The sequence below is a fragment of the Corvus brachyrhynchos genome, unplaced genomic scaffold (assembly GCF_000691975.1).
Source record: "Corvus brachyrhynchos isolate BGI_N302 unplaced genomic scaffold, ASM69197v1 scaffold283, whole genome shotgun sequence".
Taxonomy (NCBI): Eukaryota; Metazoa; Chordata; class Aves; order Passeriformes; family Corvidae; genus Corvus; species Corvus brachyrhynchos.
Window position 1 is genome coordinate 841064 of NW_008237409.1, and position 19721 is coordinate 860784.

General features: G+C 44.0%; 2 protein-coding genes across 2 annotated transcripts in view; one reads left to right on the forward strand and one right to left on the reverse strand.

The window, feature by feature from the left end:
* Positions 1-19721, forward strand: part of NF1 (neurofibromin 1) — an 87856-nt gene that overhangs the window by 38164 nt on the left and 29971 nt on the right. The window contains 11 exon segments of the mRNA XM_017730920.1: positions 1-150; positions 254-465; positions 1076-1237; positions 1896-1999; positions 2587-2722; positions 6024-6086; positions 7934-8092; positions 8917-9014; positions 9129-9275; positions 9755-9901; positions 10242-10352. Coding sequence (XP_017586409.1) covers positions 1-150; positions 254-465; positions 1076-1237; positions 1896-1999; positions 2587-2722; positions 6024-6086; positions 7934-8092; positions 8917-9014; positions 9129-9275; positions 9755-9901; positions 10242-10352 — 1489 coding nt within the window.
* On the reverse strand, positions 14115-19715 carry OMG (oligodendrocyte myelin glycoprotein). Its single transcript, XM_008631074.2, has 2 exons — positions 17771-19715; positions 14115-17041 (listed from the first exon to the last, which is right to left on the reverse strand). The coding sequence occupies exon 2, from the start codon at positions 17033-17035 to the stop codon at positions 15734-15736; it is 1302 nt and encodes a 433-aa protein (XP_008629296.1). The 5' UTR covers positions 17036-17041; positions 17771-19715; the 3' UTR covers positions 14115-15733.

Sequence of the window (19721 nt, forward strand, 5' to 3'; positions counted from 1 at the left end):
ACTGCAGCGAGGTGGAGGAGGAGGGGGCGGCGGCGGGCGGGCGCAAGCGCGGGATGTCGCGCAGGCTGGCGTCGCTGCGCCACTGCACCGTGCTGGCCATGTCCCAACCTGCTCACGCCAACGTGGACAGCGGCCTCATGCACTCCATAGGTAACGCCCCGCGGGCGGCGGGCGCGCGGCTCCGCCTGCCGGGCACATCGCTGTGCCCCGTGCTTTTACATCCTCCTTAGTACTTCCCGCTTCTCTTCATCAGGCTTGGGCTATCATAAAGACCTCCAGACGAGAGCCACGTTTATGGAAGTCCTCACCAAAATTCTGCAGCAGGGGACAGAGTTCGATACCTTAGCAGAAACGGTGCTAGCAGATCGCTTTGAGAGATTGGTGGAGTTGGTTACGATGATGGGTGATCAGGGGGAGCTTCCTATTGCTATGGCTTTAGCCAATGTGGTGCCTTGTTCTCAGTGGGTAAGTTGATTCATGCATTTTATTTCCTACATTTTTTAAAAATAATAAGATGTGAAATAAAAAGTGCAACAACAGTCTGGTACACAGAGAATAGAGCTACCACTGACAATAGCTAGCCTTTCTTAGTACGTTCTTAAAAAATTTACTAAATCTAAGTTCAGGTCTTGATGATAAACTGCATTTTTATAGTAAATTTTCAGTTAATGTCTAGGAATGATTTTATCTACAGTTATTCTAATAAATGCATCTGGTCTGGTTATTTGTTACAGGTGGTGTGTGCTGTAATGTAGACACACAGAATTGTATTTGCTCTTCTAGATTTTAGCAAGAGGAGTTGGCCTTTGTTATACAGCAGAGTAACTGCTTGTCTGTCTGGATAACCAGTATGAATTTGTATGGCTGGATATCCTGAGGCAGAGTTTTAGACAAGCAGTAGTGTAGGAGATGTTTGCAGAGAGATTGTGTTTGTGTAATTTGATATTTACCTGCCAGAGCCCATAGCAGACATAAAGCTTTATTGTGAACTGCTTGGTGGTTTTGTCATAATAGTGAGTTTTATACTTGCCTTGGTTCCCTGCGAGTCAGATTAACACTTCCTCCTCCCTCTAAGGATGAGCTGGCTCGTGTCCTGGTCACACTCTTTGATTCCCGGCACCTGCTCTACCAGCTCCTCTGGAATATGTTCTCAAAGGAGGTCGAGCTGGCAGACTCCATGCAGACACTCTTCCGAGGAAACAGCTTAGCCAGTAAAATAATGACTTTCTGTTTTAAGGTACATTATCTCTTTTTTTTCTCTGCTACAGATCTCTTCAATAGCAGGAAAAGTTTAGTAATATGGAAATACAAAGCTGCCAGTCTGGGGGGTTAAGCACTTGAGTAATGGGATTAGATGAAAACCATACAGTGTTGCCTTTGGGTCTCAGTTTTACTTGGTCTCAGCTCTCAATCTGTTAAGTTTAGGTAGTTTTCTTTTTCTGTTTTAACATTTCATGAACTGAATCTTGTAGATAACTTATGCTCAGGCCCTTAAAAAGTAGGTATCCCCCTGGCACTAACCCTTTGCCTTTCTGACTAATTCAATTATATGAGTGATTCTGGGCCAGTGCCAGCTGGAAGATTGTTCCTGGTAAAGTCTGAGGTCTTGTCTGTGCTCCCATTTCAGTTTAAAACGTTGTGTACAAACAGAGGGGAAGTGTGGAGTCAGTGCTCTAAGAAAGAATCCCTGCTTGTTAGCCTCGTTGTTAGTTTTCTCTAAATTGGAAATTAATTAAAATACCTGTAGAAATTGATCTCAGTTGTGTTCCAGAGGGTGAGACTATAATATGCAAACCCAAATTTTTACAGGAATTTGGTTTATGCCAGAACAGATCAAGTGTTTTCAGGCTCTTGAAAGTCAGTCTGGCCTCTGTTCTTGTTTCCCCTGCACACAGGTCTATGGTGCTACATATTTGCAGAAGCTGTTGGAACCTTTGCTGCGGACTGTGATCACATCCCCTGAGTGGCAGCACGTCAGCTTTGAGGTGGATCCAACAAGGTTTGAGATTCAGGGCGAGCAGCAAATGTATTTATCTGTAAACATGATTCCCAATCATTGTTTCTAATAGGATTCCTTTTTCCTTGTTGCAGATATTTTTCTCATGCTTTCATACTGTTGTACCTCTCACTGTTCCAGACACATTAATTGCCTCTGCAGCCCTCTTGCTCTATTGCTTTAAATTATCTCTAACCCTTAGAAAAATTATAAGTATTCATCTCTTAAGTAGCTTACCCAAAGACAGACCTTCTAACTGATATTTTAATCATCAAGTATCTGTGTCTACCTTAAAAATTCCTTTCAGATAAACCATCATGAAACTGATAATGCAATTATCAGTTGGAATTGTGTATGCATGTTGTATGAAATGGTCTGGGAGAATCCCACCTACAGCTGTCTGTTCCTTACTGAGTTTTACATGACCTTTTATTTGTACCTTATGTGGGTTAAAATAGTGATGGAAACTTTTGTGTAAAAGATCACAAGTATTTTCATAAGAAAGAGATGAAATGAGGTTCTTACCAAGGATGTAAGTGCAGCTTGTGTCGTGTTTGATTGCTGGTCATACCTGTGTGGGTCTGTTTCAGGCTGGAGCCCACAGAAAGCCTTGAAGAGAACCAGCGGAGTCTCTTGCAAATGACAGACAAGTTTTTTCAGGCAATCATTAATTCCTCCTCGGAGTTCCCACCCCAGCTGCGCAGTGTGTGCCATTGTTTATACCAGGTATGCTTGCAGTGGTTGCCTGCACCTAAGCTTTGGGGTTGGTTTGTGAAATTCCAGCAGTTTGTTTGTTTTTCCAGCAGTTTCCCCTGTGCTGTACACAGGGGGCATCTCTAAAGACTCTTCTCAGACATTTGTTAAATGACACAAGTCTGAACACAGGGGCTAAGTGGTGTTTTGAGGCTTGGGTTGGCAATCAGGAGGTGACTGAAAGTACCCAGGTTCCCTGACCTCCATCCCCATCTCCTCTGCTCTGTCCTGTGGCTGCTGAGCCCTGTGTCCTGCTGGGTCTCCTTGTGTGTTTCTGATGGATTCAGCTGCTGCTAAAAATCCGAGTAGGAGTTCCCTCGGGGCTCACAGGGAGTACAGTTTCCAGTCCAGTTGGAGGACTGTCACAGAAATGCTGTGCCTGGTGGAATATTGGAGCTGTGATCTCAGTGAAGTGCTCTGGAAGAGCTACTTCTGGCCTTCCAGCCACAGTCTGTGTTCAGGTCTAAAGCAAAGCCAAACAAATGGATTTTCTGACCTGTGTGAACTAATGAGTAACAAAAATCTTCCGCAGTCACATTTTACAGGGAGTGCTGGGTGATCAGGGCAGCTGCTGCAATCCCCAGAGCTTGGGAGTGAGAACAAGGAATGTGTGTTGGAACTGTTGTGGTCTGGGGTTGTTCCTGTGAGCCCTTGCATTGAACCAGGTGTGCAGATGCTGAGCCTTGTTCCTACTCTGACAGCTCTGTAAAAGGCCTCTGAAGCCATCGGTTTCTCTTCCTGACTGTGGCTGTGTTGGGGTTGGTGGCAGAGTGACTTGGGGGTTTTTTGATGTGTTTGGTCTTTGTAGTCAGCAAATGAGGTGGGCAGATCGGTCTTTTTCATGGCCACGGTGTCACAGATGTCAACTAGAAGAATATTTGAGTGTTACTGAAAATATCACACACAGCCTTGGTTGTTCCTTCTGTTATTGGATGTTACATTCTCCCACACCTCATCCCAGAATTAGGTTTATGTGCTGTTACCAGGATGTATCAGATTACTGCCATTTCAGTGGTATGTTGGTAGAAATTATTTCTGTGCAAACCATTGGTAATTCCTACGTAAAATGGAATTTCTAAAATGTGCTCACCAGAAGGCGTTCCCAAAGATTCTTCTATGGAAGCCTTTCCAAGTCTGTTGGCTTTATTCTTGCCTTTACTGTGTGTGGTAATAAGGGTAATTTGTTCCCAAAAGAGACGATTTACTGGCAGGTATACAAGTGGTATTAACTGATATTTAGCTTCAATATTTACTACTTTAACTGTTTCTAGTAACAACTAGGTTTCTGTGCAAGTGTTTGTTCATTACAAAGTGTTAGTCATTCTGTACTTAAGATTCCAGAGAGTTTTGAAAAGTCTGGCCTTTATCTGAAAGAAAGTACAAACAAGATCTGATTTGGGGGCATTAATCCATTTTTATCGTAAGAACCAAATAGGTGATTTTTCTAAGATAACTTCCCTTTTAAAAAGGGGAATGTGTTCCATCCCAAGCCACTAGTGTGAGAGTAAATGAGGCTGAATTTTGTGGGGGTTTTTTTTGCTTAGAGTTTTAAAGTAACTGTGTGTGAAGAATGCTCACCAGGTGTGTTCTGTAAATGATCAGTAGCTGATTTTAGTCACTGTAGCAACCTGACAGGATCGGTGTCTTTAGCTGGATATTGGTATCTTTGCTGGCTGGTGTTTCTGTTTTGGGAACAGAGCCCAGTGAGTGTTTTCCTTTGGAAACATCAATAACTGGCTCCTGGGACAGATTCGCCTGGCTCCTTACAGGTAATGTATGTTCAGGAGTGTGATGTGAGAACAAGCATGCTCACAGTAACTCCTACAGAGAATCTGTGCTGGCTCTTTCATCCCCACAACCATACATGTGGTTTTTCTTATGAAAGCAAGGTGGAAATTTTCCTTTAGCTGCAGTATGCCAGTGAGTAGAGTGTGTGTACAACTGCTTCAGAAGCCACTCTTGGAAATTACACAGGGAAAGTTGGCAGAGGTGCCACTGGTTAAATATTAATAGGTCCTGCACATGTTTCAGTTCACCTTGCTTAGCAGAGAGTTTTACTGGCTGGTTTGGGTTGCGGTGTTTGCTTTTCATTCTGTTCCATCCTTAACTTGTGGAAGCTCTCTGCCAGTGCCAGTGTGATGCTCTGGAGGTGGCTGAGTGCTGCAGGCTGGCTGGGATCCAGCCCTGGGTGCTGCTGGAGGCTTCCCAGGGATGCCCAGCCCCGTCCCAGCTCCCGGGAGCATTGATGCACCTCTGGCTGGGGAGCAGGGCACGAGGGGCTGGGGCTTTGCTCAGATCCTGCGGGAATAGGACAGAATTGGAGTCTTCTTGGTGGGTCCCTTTGCATCTCAGTGAAATGCAGAAATAAGCACAATCAAGTCAGATCTCTTGATTTGGAAATCTCTAATAAATTAACATAGGCTGTAGCTTTTTTCTTCCTTTGTCCAGAGAGTTACCTCTCACAGTGGTAATAACCCTGATGCTTCACAGGTCTAACCAAAACAGCCGTGTGGGTGTGTGGAGGCTCCCCAGGGTTGCCCAGCCCCGTCCCAGCTCCCGGGAGCATTGATGCACCTCTGGCTGGGGAGCAGGGCACGAGGGGCTGGGGCTTTGCTCAGATCCTGCGGGAATAGGACAGAATTGGAGTCTTCTTGGTGGGTCCCTTTGCATCTCAGTGAAATGCAGAAATAAGCACAATCAAGTCAGATCTCTTGATTTGGAAATCTCTAATAAATTAACATAGGCTGTAGCTTTTTTCTTCCTTTGTCCAGAGAGTTACCTCTCACAGTGGTAATAACCCTGATGCTTCACAGGTCTAACCAAATTGAAGGACACACAGAGAAACATTGGGAAGATTTAAAACTCTAAATTTAATTCTAAAAGTAATATGTATTTCAAAGGTATAACACTACTATTTGTACTGTTAAAATTATTTGGGGACGGTAAAATACATTTGAAAGCTGAGTACACCATTTAAGGCCCAAGATCGTGTATCATGAGCACATTGATGTGGTTTGACTTTTAATCTAGCCAGAAATAGTAGAAATGATTGAAATTCAACATTTGCTTGTTTTGTATTTAATGCTTTGTAAATAAGATGTAATAAAACTGTGGAATAAAAACTCCATCATCAGTCTTTAGTTTATATATTTCATTTTCTGTTGGTTATGTTTGTTACATTTTACTGTGTAATTTATGTACAAGTCAACGTTGGTTTTTTGTTGCTGTATGTAGTTGGTGCTGTGACTTGTTTGTGCTCATCTCTGTTCTGTAGGCAACTTGCCACTCTCTACTGAATAAAGCTACCGTAAAAGAAAAAAAGGAAAACAAAAAATCAGTAAGTTTGGAGACCTTTTTATTAGCCATTTCTTTCAAAGCACAACAGAAATCTTTTGCTGTTTGTTCAAAATATCTTCACTTCAGTCTATTTGACCTCACTGTAAAATCATTCTACTAATTCTGGCACAAAATAGCTTTCATTTCAATTAACACTGGAATTAAGTTAGATTTAAAATATTCTCTGTGTGCCTATTTGAGTAAATGAGACATTTTTAACAATACTGCTTAGTATTTAATATTCTGACTCTTCTAGCCTTGCCACCATCTTCAGATTAAAAAATTGTGGAAGAGAAATGTTTTCTTTGGTTTTGAAAAAAAATCTGGGTTTGAGCTGCTTTAACACTCTGGCAGATAACCTGAGCTTGCATCCTGGGCAAAGAACAATTAATATTTGTGGGGTACTGGAAAGAGGCTCGTGGGTCTTTTTGCTGACACATTTTCTTTTGTTTGCTTTGTGATTAAGCAAGAAAACCCCAACTTTAGCACTTGTATTATTTCCCGAGGAAAGCAGATTTCTCATTTTAAGTAACTTGCTGTGTTAGTTTAGATCTGTGGGTTGCTTTAGAATGTTGACTTTAAAAGTTCAGACTTACTCTTTACTTACTCTTTTCTTTGGCAGTGACCTCAAAATATTAACTATGAATCAACCAGAATGGAAATTTAGACTTTTATTAAATACTCTCTTATTTTTGCTGTAACTGAGCAGAATAGTGATCATGTTTAAAATGCAAAAGCTGTGGGCAAACCAGTATTTTACAAGAAAATATCAGTAATTGCATCACACGGTAACTGACTGGAGTTGCTACTGAACCAAAGTGATTCTTGGTGTATTTTCTACTAATGGCTTTATCTGGTTTAAGCAGCATGATCTGAAATTGCATTAGTTATGTTTTGAAGTATTTTACTAAACTGGGATTTGTTTGGAGTTTTTTTTTTTAATTTTAAACTATACATGATAATACCAAGCTTGCTAATTTTATTCTGTGGAAAGGAAGAACCTGACTCATTTTGATTAACCATTGTTACTCATTACAAAATACACATACAGACATTGATGTTTTGTAAAACCACGTTGCATACCTAAGAACTTTATTTTTGTCAGGAAACTGTCTTTAACTTTTCAAAGTTAAACGAAAGATATCCAAAGAACAACTCTCCTCTTAATGAACAGTTGATTTCCTAACAGAAAAGAGATTTCTTAAAACATCTTCAGAATTATTTTTTTTTTTCCTGAATGGCAAAGGACAATATTTTAAATCTGCTCAGTGCTTTTACACAGTCTATGTGTAGGCAGAGGAGTGCACTGGCCATTTAGCTCTGGCTCCTTCTGTCCTGCTGTGGACAGATGATGGTTCTGAAGGGCATTTCTGCAAATAGCTCCTCCTCACAAATTGAAAATTACTCCTGAAGCTGTACAGCACCAGTGTTATTGCTGGAGAGGCTCCTGGCTCAGTTGTGGAGTTACAAACACACAGAGAAAGGACGCAGTAGTTGAAAGGCGTTCCCTGTGCTGGGGGAGGGCAGTGCACACCTGAGTCCAGGGCTGCGGCCCTCCAGGGGCAGGGCCCTGCGTGGGGTCGGCTCTGAGACGTGGCCAGGAGCTCTGGGAGCCATGTCCCTGCCAAGGGAGCTGTGCAGCAGCTGAGGGAGAGCCAGCTGCTGTCGGAGAGCCCCACTCCTTTCCCTCTTGTTCTGATTCTCTGGGATGCAAGAGAGTCCCACTCCAATGCGCTGAGCATGACCGGTGTGGAAGGAATGCTTAGGCTTGGCTTGCCATGCAAGGCTTTTCTCAGCCCTTGCCTTTTGCTTAATGCAGGACTGTTGTGTGTAATTGTCCGTGCACAGGTGGTGAGCCAGCGCTTCCCTCAGAACAGCATCGGGGCCGTGGGCAGCGCCATGTTCCTGCGCTTCATCAACCCCGCCATCGTGTCCCCGTACGAGGCGGGCATCCTGGACAAGAAACCCCCGCCCAGGATCGAGCGGGGGCTGAAGCTCATGTCAAAGGTGAATCCAGAAAGATTTTTATGTGCCCATATTTTATGTTCTACCTGCTTCAGTATACTGCTCTTTGACCAGTATGAGAAAATGTAGGAAAACTCGGGAGTTTTTTTCACGTTTATTGAAAGTGCAGTGTCTGTGCTGTGTTTATGCATCGTGGCATTGTTCGAGCTCTCAGCAACGTATGGATGGGGACAAACACTTTGCCAAAATGATGGATAAGAGAGAGGAATTCCAGCCCTTCTCTTGAACTTCTCATTGGGAAACAAACAAAGAGACTGATGTTCCTGTGAGCACAATGAGGGTAACAGCAGCCAGCATTGATCAAGCTCATCCTACTACTAAAGAAGGAATTTTTGCTGTCTTTAATCTCATTTGGTCATACTTCTTGTAAAAAAATTTTAAAAAAGGTTTAATGATGGCATACAAATTCTGTGGCCTGTGCGTATTATACATTGTAAATGTTGAGAAATTGTATTTTTCTTTAAATAGGGGTGCGCTACTGCTTTTACTTACATGTCTTACGTTCCAGGAGAAGTAGTTAATAACTTACTGGTGGTTTGAAAGATGATTTGTTTTCCTAGTTTAAAGTTTATGAACAAGTGAACTGGTTTGCTAGTATTTAAAAGTATGTGAAAGAAAAGACTTTGAAAGTGAATGTGTTTTAAATTAGTTGACTTACTGGCCTTTTGTTGTGAAACCTCAAGAAAACAAGTAAAAATAAACTGTTTCTGCCAGTTTAACTTCACTGGCAGAAATATTTGTGTTAATTATTGTAACAGTTAATACATTAAGCCTTTGTGTGTTTTTGCCATCTTTTTTTCCTTTAGATCCTTCAGAGTATTGCCAACCACGTGCTATTTACAAAAGAGGAGCACATGCGGCCTTTTAATGACTTTGTGAAGAGCAACTTTGATGCGGCACGAAGGTACGGCCTGGGGCCGGCACACGGGCTGTGGTGTGCGGAGAGAGAGCTCCGAGTGCCCTCACGGCCCTTTGCTCTCCCTCCCACACCGATGGTTCTTCCTGCTTTGGAATGCAGGTTTTTCCTTGACATCGCGTCCGACTGCCCGGCCAGCGACACCGTCAACCACAGCCTGTCCTTCATCAGCGATGGCAACGTGCTGGCGCTGCACCGCCTGCTCTGGAACAACCAGGAGAAAATCGGCCAGTACCTGTCCAGCAACAGGTGAGGCTGCAGGCCTGGGAGGAGGGGTGTGCTGAGGGGAAAGGTGTCAGAGTCCTGGAATGGTTTGGGCTGGAAGGAGCCGTAAAGCTCATCCCATCCCATCCCTGCCATGAGCAGGGACACCTGCCACTGTCCCAAGCTGCTCCAAGCCCTGTCCAGCCTGGCCTTGGACATTTCCAGGGATCCAGGGGCAGCCACAGCTTCTCTGGGCAACCTGTGCCAGGGCCTCCCCACCCTCACAGGGAAGGATTTCGTCCTAATATCCAATCTAAATCTCCCCTCCCTCATTTTAAAGCTGTTAAATACTCTCCAATGCTTCTGTTATTACTGAGAAGAATATCAGTCATCATCAAAGATTTCTCATACTTACTTTAAAAATGAAAATCCGGCTTGTTGCAGTTGAGGGAAGGTTGGTGGGCAAAAAAGTGGGAATTGCTGAGTAAAGAAGGACTCTCCTGACAAGGAACATGCTGTTTTAGGGACCACAAGGCTGTTGGGCGACGACCTTTTGACAAGATGGCAACGCTTCTTGCCTACCTGGGGCCTCCTGAGCACAAACCTGTGGCAGATACACACTGGTCCAGCTTAAATCTCACTAGTTCCAAGTTTGAAGAGTTTATGACAAGGTAATGAGATTATTGTGGTGGGGACACACAATGTGGTTTTCTAGACTTTATCGTGTGAGGAGGTGTCAGCAGTTCTTAAGACTCTCTGCTGTCAAGACTCTCTGTTTTGAAGAGGAATTTAAAAAGCTGAGGCTACATAAACCTTCTAGGTTTCTGAGTAGATTTTAATTAAAAAACTAAATTGAGAACCAAAGATGGCAGTAACATGTGACCTAAGGAAGGCTCAGGATTGTGTGAACTCAATACTTTTGTTTAGAGATGGAAGTAAAGAGGGTTTGGGATATTTAAAATTTGTTTGAAAGGCAGTTGTGAAAGTTGCTGTCAATGTATTACTTTTTAGGCATCAGGTTCATGAAAAGGAGGAGTTCAAAGCACTGAAAACATTAAATATTTTCTACCAAGCTGGGACATCCAAAGTCGGCAATCCTGTTTTCTACTACATCGCTCGGCGGTAAGAAGCCTTTCGCCTTCCCAATCTGAAATGAACCTGTCAGTCAGAGGTGTCAAGTGTATATAAGAGACACCAGCTTGGTAACAAACAAAAGTCTGAAAATAGCTTATTTGTTAAAATTTGCTGACAGTATTTTTGAGTTGTTTCCTAAACTAAAACTGTCATTTCATAGTAATTACACCCATGACAGGAGTAATTCCTAGAGGTGTTAAGGAAAGGGAGATCCCTGTGCTCACCCCAGGTGTGGTCAGAGCCAGCTCTGAGGATTGGATGAGCTGCTGAAGCTGGTCTTTGTGCTGAGGTGCTGCTGGTGGAGGTGTGCTGGCAGCACTGGGGAGGCTGGTTTGCCTCGGGGGGCCGTGGGAGAGCTGCCAGGGCTGGGAGTTCTCCAGTGCTGGTGTCACCAGGCACTTTGGGGTGCTGGCACAGCCCCTGGGGTGTTCATGGCCTGGTCATTGCTGGTGCATTCTATGCCTGTGGTTTATGCTGGTGCTGCAGCTGGCGCTGCCTGCGGCACCAGTGCTGGGAGAGCTCCTGGGGTTGCTTTGGCTCTTCCTGGTGCCTCTGCTGCTGGTGGGCGCTGGTTGGTGATGCCAGCGGGTGCCCTGGCAGCTGGTGTGCTGGGCTGTGACACGGTCAGGTGGGGCTGTGGCCCTGGGGACTCCTGCTGGGCTGGGGCTGGGAGCAGAGCCCTGCCTGGGCATGCTGGGGTTGCTCCGTGGGTTGTGCTCTGTGCTGGCTGTGGTGCCCTGGGTGGCAGTGGCATTGGTGGGGGCACTTTCTGTTGTCATGAGGGGCTGTCTTCAGTGCTGAACCTTCTGCAGAGCCCTGGAGTTGATGTGAGAACATGGAAACAAGCACAGGAAACCACTTCTTTAGCAGCATTTCTTCTGTATCCAACAGTTTAAACAGCACAAATGTGTTAACAAGTCACTCTTCAAATTGCATGTTTCTAATGAAAGTAGTACCCAACAGGCATGTGCAATTTTTTCAGTTAATTACAATTTTAGATCCTTAATTTCATTAAATTTCAAAATTTTTCACTAGGCTCAGCAGTGCTTTTTACTCTGTAGGTTGAGTTACAAATCTTCTTTGGCTTGGGAAATTGCCTTCCTTAAACTTTTCTTCATTTTCAACACCCTTGTCTCTTTGGATGGTTTGAAAGATGAGTAGCATCACTTATCTTCTGTCCTGATTTTCTGTCTTCAAAAGTCACACAACAGTCCATGAAACCTGCAGGTGTGCTGACAGAAGGGGCTTGCTCAAGGGCAGCCTGGATGCTTTTTCCCCCCCTTTAAAATTTATATTTTTTTTTAGCAAGATCCCTAATGTTTAAGCCCCTTACACACAGAGTTAGAAGCGAAGGCAGTCTTTTGAATTCTCATTAAAACCTCTGTTTGCTTGCCACGTTTTTCTTCTCCATTTTGTTCCATTAGACAGAGTCTTATTTCATGTCAAGTAAAACAAAATGCCTGTATTTTTATCCTGCCTTGTTCAGACAAGAAATTAGGCATACAAATGCAGAGTAGTGATAACCCATCTTAAAAAGTGTCTGTGCCTGGCAGTGATCCGAGGCATCCTTATGTATTCTGTGCAGACCTGACATGCAGTGTTTCCTTCGTTTGCAGAGCAAGAAATGGTTATTTCACCTGCAGAGAAAGAGAATTTCTGGAAGTAAATCAAGACAAAAGTTTGCACCACATGTTTGCTAGGCCTAGCTCACCTCCCTCTTCTTTAAAAGCAGAAAAAGTAATTTATCCAAAGCTGCCTCCCTGGGCAAAACCGTCATGGTCCAGTCAGCCGAGCGTTCCTGCCTTCAGAGAGAGTGGGAAGGAGCAGATTTCTGACCATTTTATCCAGGTGTGGGATATTAATGAAAATATTGTCGTTCTTTGACATGAGCCTTGCTGCTAGGTGAGTTATTACCTTTCTCTTCAGCAGCTGCACAGTTCAGTCGTCCTGGCGGGGCTGCCTTTCAAACCAGCAGGAAGGGCTTTGCTCTGGGATGATGCTCTGGCGTCGTCTCTTTTCATAGGGATGTGGCTAAGTGGAGCTTATTTGTGGTGTTTGTCGTCTGGTTCTGAGCCAGGTGTTGTATTCTCAAGGTGTGAAATGCAGAAAAACGGTTTAGAGATGAGCTGCCAGGCTGTTTGAGGGCTTGTGTTTTTTGGGGTTGTTTTTTTCAGAGTTTCTTTTTTTTCTTTCTTTCTTTCTTTTTTTTTTTTTTTTTTTTTGTTTTTTTTTGAGATCTTGTTGCTAAGGCATTGTTGAGTCATTTTACTGATATATCTGGATCAGTTTATGTCCTTCTTGTGCTGTGAAATTTAATTCCTTCTGTCATCTATCTTCACATTTTGTTTCCTGGGCAACAATCCAGCTTCTGGAGCCAGTGCTCTTCTGTTTTTAATCCCTACCCTGTTACTAAAATGATCCATAAATCAATAAATATTGATCCTGAACTACTGCCATTAGGTTTTAAAGCTGATTCCAAACTAATTAATAGGAATAAAACCTCTGAGTTATTGCTGCAGACCGCAGCAATCCCCACAGCAATTTTACCCTTTCCAGAGCGAGCACACAGCTAATAGAGGTGTGCCAGAGCTTTCCTGGGTATTTTGAATATGGCCCTAAAGTGCTAAATAGTTCTTGTGGATACCAGTTTCACCGAGAATAGATTATTTTGTATTTCTGGAGGTCTGAGTGCGCAGCGTGTTTACAAACCCAGGCCCTCGGGCTTAGCTCAGAGTGGCTGCGCAGTTGCCCAGCAACAAGTGCTCGACTCCCACACTTCTGCCTCCTCCCTGCTGCCTTATCGACTCATTCGTATTCCAGAAAAATACCAGGAAGCCTAAATTCCAGTCTGCCTTACTGAAAGCAGTCTGAGCGAGAAGCCCTGGTGCTGCACAGCTCAGGCAGGGTTTGGGAGGGAGCACAGCCCTGGAGCTCACTTCATACCCAGCTGCGGGTCTGGGATCCAGCTTCCCAATCCTGCACGTGCCTTTGGAAAACCCCACAGCCCCATTTCCACTTCCAGGCTTTTATTAGCATGCTGAGGAGTTGGAAATCTGGATAGCAAGTCCTTTAGGGTGGGGGCTTGCAATTTGCCCCAAATAACCTCTGGAAAACAGTGATTTCCTGTTGCTGGTCACCAGATTCTCATTATGGGTGAAACATTCTCAGAGCCTTTAAAGTTGATTCCATATAGGTTTTTTTAAGGCAATAGAATTTGGCATCCTATACTGATTCTGCAGCAAAGGCACATGCAGTATTTCCTGTAATTTCCTCAAATCAAGCAGTTCAGCCACAGCACCTCATTTTGTGGTCAGTCCTGCCTTGCAAGCCCATCTGACCCACAGCGTGGGATGAGGCCATGTGAATGAGGCAGTTCTGGGAATGGCTGAGTTCTGAGCATGGGAATTAGGTTGGGGCTGTGTTACAGTCAGCCAGCACTTAGCAAACACAAGGACTGTCCAAAGAGAGTGGCAGCAGAGACATTTTCAGTGTTTCAAAGTTCTAAAGGGTAGGAAGGGAAAGGATAGTCCCAGTGTTGAGATCATCTCATCAGCTTATTGCTAAACAGTATTAGAGATACATCAGTATCTAAATAATGCAATTTAATACAACCATAATTTCCCCCATAAGGCATGACGATGGTCTGATAAAGCAGCAAATGTCTGCTTTAAACAGGATTGTATAATACAATGCTGTGTATTTATTGGTAGTACTCTGCTTATTTCAAAAGAAGCACAGTTGCTAGTTCAGTTCAATACAAACATAACTTTATTTTTACTTAAATGCCAATGAAACAACTGTACAAATCCATTGTGTAACATTTACTGTTAGAAATTAAAACACGTTTCTGGTTATAGAAATGCTGTTCACAATTGGAAAGTTGTCATTTCTCTGATACCAGTGGTTGTAAATGATCTACAGCCCCCATTGACACCTTAGGAGAAACAGGTGGAGGACTCCAGTCTCAGTTGTGAGGTTTTCTGGGTTTTGCAGCACCCTCATGCTACAGTAACTGGAAATTAAATGGCCTGGAATGAATGGAAAACATTGTATAAGATCTGTAATATTAAGTGGATAATACTTTTTCAATTAACTTGTTCTTCAGTTTTCATTTCATGCTGTTTGCAAAACTTCATCTGTAGTATATCAAGTACCTTTGCCATAATTTAAATAATTTTCCTAGAGTGGACAGAACCATGCGTGCAGCTATTTCTACTGGCTGACGGTGCAGATGTCGAGGAGAAGAGCTTCCATGCTCGCCCTTAGAAAGCAGGGATTTGGGCATGTTCAGTGCCATGGACTGAATTCATTCTCTTTGAAGTCACAAGAATCAGGATTGTTTCGATGACAGCTCGCCAGCTAATTGCTTAATTAATTTGTTACATGACTTGTGTTAGAGATTGGGCTGGTATTTCGTTTTACTGATAGTAGTTTGCTATGTTCTGGCTGATGTGGTAGTATTCTCTTAAGCAGAACATATTAACATTTCAGGATGTCACTTGACATAAAGTCAAGGAGTTCCAGGTCATTAATTTGGGTAGATAACTCCTTGGTGTTTGACAGTGTCACGGCATTGAACATCTGGCATTTTTATCTGCTTTTATCTCTTTTTTTTTTCATCTTTTTTTTTTTCTTTTTTTTGATATGGAGAGAGCAATAACTTGCCTGCAGTGTCTAAGTCAAGCCAGAGCAGAAGGATACCAGCCCCTACCACTGTCCCATGCTGAAGCTGGACCATGTTGCCTTCTCAGTTTACACTCTCTTAGCAGACATCATGGCATTGTCATATTTAATTCCTAAATTCAAAACTGTTGTTCTTCATATTTAAAATACTCTAATACATATGAAGCAAACGTAGATATACATGCTAGCGATTTTGCTCAGGAATAACTTCTGATTAGTGAAACAGCTCAGTTTAGTTCCTTTATTTTTTCCCTTTCTTTTGCATGTCATCATAACTTACAAAGAGTCTGTGCTGCTATATTACAGGAATTGCTCACTGGCAAGTCAAGCAAGACAATGCAGATATGATACAGGCCTTCTGTTTTTTTCCAGTTGTTCAATGACAAAATCATACATAAAATCAGTACTTAAAATTCTGATGTTTTTATTCTGTGCAAGTAAAACGAAAAATGTAAATACAAAAAAAGCACATTTTTAAAAACAAAATAATAGATTAGTTGTACTCAATTAAGACATATGAAAATAAGTAGCAGCTTAGTATCAAGACATTAGTGTGCACGTCTTTAAGAACTGTTACTTTCTTTAGATCAGAGTCAGAACTTTGAATTTCTTTCATTCAGCTGGATGTGTTAACTCCAGCTGTGATCAGAGGAATAACCTCAGTGATTTCCACGAGGTGCAAGCCCTTAGTCCACAGGCAGGGCCACGGCGTGCAGCACTGCGAGATAAAGCAGCAGCCCCATCTCCCAGCGGCTGGCGCAGGAGGGCACGCGCGCGTCTGGGGCGCTCGGCGTGGCCTCCTCCTTCCTTAAGGTAGCGGTTGTGCTTTGAGGCATCTTGGAGTAGTTTGTTGGCATTCCACTGGTGATGCTTAAAGTCATGGGAGTGGTGGAGGATCCCGTGGCAGGGGCCAGGCTGGCGTTGCCCTCGGTGGGGTCCTGGACGTGGATTGTGCGTGTGGCTGCGGCCTCCTGGGGGCCGTCGGGGGAGTGGAGCAGGGGCCGGTCTGTGCCAGGGAACAGAACCGGGTGGCTTTGGGTCGCCAAGGGAGTGACTTCCTTGGCTTTAAATTGTTTGTGCGTTTTGGTCACTTTGGTGGGCTCAGGTGCCACGGCAGAAGTCTCCCTGTCCGCTGCCTTCGTGCCTTTGATCATGGGGCTGGAGTCCAGGGCCGTGGGCTGGGCGGGGGCTGGCGTGGTGCTCGCCCAGGGCCAGGGCTGGTCAGCACAGGGGGCCCCCACGACATGGGCAGCTGTGCCCTGCACCCACTGCAGCACGTAAGGGATGTTTTGGTTATCGCTGCAGGACCAGGGGTTGTTGTACAGAGTTACTACCTGCAGCTGGGAGAGCTGGTCAAAAGCTTTGTCAGGAATGTATGAGAACTTGTTGTTGTGCAGGTAGAGGCTTGTGAGGTGTTGCAGTCTCACCAGTGTTCCTGGGAGTATCTGGGACAAGAAGTTATTGGATAGATCCACCGTCTCTATGTTGTAGGGCATATTGGTTGGAACTGTCCAAAGTTTGTTGCTGCTGAGATTGAGAAACTTGAGACTGCTCAGTGTGTTGTTGATCAGGACAGCTCTTTCCACCATATTCCTGGAAACATCGAGTACTCTAAGATTCCACTGGTAAGCTGTATCAAGTTTCTGAAGAACTTTAATGTTGTTGTTTGTGGCATATAATTCCCATAAAGACTTGGGCAGATGAGCAGGAACATTCTTGAGCCAATTATTTGAAATATCAAGGGTCCTCAGATTGGTGAACCTCGTTAGCTGATGATCGAGATCTACAAACTGGTTAAAGGATAGATTTAAATATGTAAGGTTGTCTTGAAGTCCCTGGGGCAGTACAGTTAAGTTTCTGCCTGAACAGTCCACATTCCTGTCGTTTCCTGAGCACTTACAGCTAGAAGGACAGATACCCAAACCAGTGGGTATGAAAACCAGAAGGACCAGCAGACAGGTAGATGTATTCAATATGTGGTATTCCATTGTTGCCTGGAAATAAATATACCAAAATGACACCCTTTAAATCCATGTAATACATTTCATCTCTGTATAAGGGTTGTCTTGGCAATGGCCACTTGCAGGAGAAATTAAGTAAAAATATCAATAACCCCCTTTGTGGCACGGTCCTTTTTAGAATTGTTCAAGAGAGACTTCACAAAGCATCCCTTCAGCCTGTCATGTTGTCTGGCAGAATTGAGACTTGTTTTTTTCATCTCCCTTTCCCCCTCCAGCTCAAATGAGGGCTTTCTTCCGAAAATGCAAGTCTCTTCCAAACGTTATACAATGTCTGCTTCTTGTTTTTAGTGATTTCAAGCCTATATTATGTTTGGAATAATGTGTTCATTTATAGAGGATGAAAAAATGGCTGTCAACGGGATCTTCACAAATCTCTGCAGTAATGTAGCAGTCCCCCCCATCCAGGCATGCTGTTTGCTTAAGTAAATTGGTTAAAATACATTGTAGGAATTTAGCTTGAAACCCAAATTCCAGTGTTCATGCTAACATGCACTGTAGCATTTTTCCCTCTTTACAGTGTTAATTACAATCTCAAAGCTGGAAACACATGTTTAGAACCCGAGTTGCCGTTAATAAGAAATCTCTGACGCTGCAGCAAATTTCTGGTGCAAGCATCTGTCATCAGCTACTAATTCCATTCCCGTTTCCACCTCTGAGTTGGTAGTAGGCTTTTGTGAGTAAAATCAAAAAGCGCAAACTTACCGTGGTGTCCTGCAGTATCAGCACATCGTTTCTGTGATGGATTGGAGCTTAGAGGTCGCCTTGTTCTGGAGAGCAGCTCCAGAGGCTGCCGGGGGCTGTGCTTGTCTCAGCTGCATCGTACGGCTGCGCCCGGCTCCGCAACCACCTGATCCTCTGGGCACTGCAGAGCCGGCCTCGAGCACTGCCAGCGACCTGCCAGGGCTGGGCTGGGCTGGGCTGGGCTGGGAGCAGTGCTCCCTCCCTGCTGCACAGCCCTGCTGAGCTCCGGCTGCCTCCCGAGCACAGGCTGCCTGCAGGCACGGCTCCCCCAACACACCCGCAGGCTCTGGCAGCTTGGGCTGCAGTTCCACTTCATGTTTCTGTTTGAAAAGTCAGGTTAACTTGGGTTCTTTTTGCCTTCTGTTAACCTCTCCTCCTGTAATAGAGGTTAATGTGAACTTAGGCTTCCTAGCTTAAGGTTTTTTTAAGGTATGCTGCCAAAATATATTTTCATAATTTTAAAATGCTCTGTTTTCTGTTCCTTGGATCAGGCTATCACTGCATTGTCAGGTATAATATAGCTTGGCTTGTAGGATTTTACAGATTTCTACGGGAAATCTCTATCTGATTTTCTAAAAGCAGTGTGAGAGTGAGGGTGTTTATAATGTTTCATTTATAGTGCTGTTAATTTTAACAGGGTGTAATGCAATGAGCCTTACAAAAATCTTTGTATAATTATAATGCTATTCTTTAGGCATACCAAATCATACAACTTATGTAAACTGTAAAGAAAATTGAAAATATATTTTCCTGTAGCCATTGTATGCACAGCAGCCTGGAATTGCATTTGCATAATGTACTGCTCTTTATTAGTGGTAGTTTGAAAATTTTGAAGTTTATTGTGTGCAAACCTGTGCTCTGTGCTCCATCCACAAATCTATTCCCTCCTCAGGTGAACTCCAAACTCTGCCATTTTGCACAGCTCTCATGGAAAGCTAGCTTCAGCATCTAGCAGCTTCTTTCTATAAATACAAATGTTTAACACTGGTAAAAAAAACCCATTAAAATGAATTTACTTCTAATACCAGCCTGCTATTTCCCACCCAACAGTCAGCCCAGCCAAGGCTGGTGTGGAAGAGATGAGCTGTGCTCAGGGCCCAGAGAGGAGCATGTAAAGCACTTGGACACTGGGAGTTCAAAGGAATCTGGCATCTATGAACCATTAAATGAGTCTGTGTTAGTAACTGAGGGCATTCTGTATCTAATCAAATATTCAGTTGGGCTTTAAGTGACCAAAACATCTTTAACTCAGAAAGCTTTATTAAAAGGAACTGGAATTGGTTGCATTCACTTGCACAGCCCAGTGGAGCAAACCCTGGTGAGAAGCCAAGTCCCTCGGAAGCTGGGCTGTCTCTGACATCTCCATGTGTGTGTTACCTGTGTCTGGCTGTGCTGGCACACACAGCTGTGTACTCTGGCTTCTGGAATCTCTAGTTACGGGTGATGACAGGGCACAATTTGTATTGTAGTCAGAAATTTGCTTCAGGCAGAAGCAAGTTGTTCTCTCTTGTGAAAGCTGAAGTTGGGAAATACCAGGGAAATGCCAAAGAAATGCTGGGGCCTCACTTGCCTGCATCAACTTCTCCTTTTTTCACTTTTTTGAAAGTTACTCCACATTTTCCTTAAATCAATTGTTCTGGAAATTAATTTGGCAGTCTACAAAGAGTGTTCTGGCTGGGGCAATGTTTCATGGATGGCCTGGATCAGTAGCTCAGGTGGTGGGGGCAGTGGTTCCTCTGCTTCCGAGTGAAGTGCCGAGTGCTTGCTGGGATCCGAGCTGGGCTCCTCGGTGGGTTCCCTGAGCCAGTCTGGGGGTGGTGGCAGGTCGGAGGACTCGGGTGGCGTGTCTGGGGGAGGACAGGGGTCAGCTGCAGTGTTGGCTAGCTCTGAGGCAGGAGCTGGAGCTGGGACC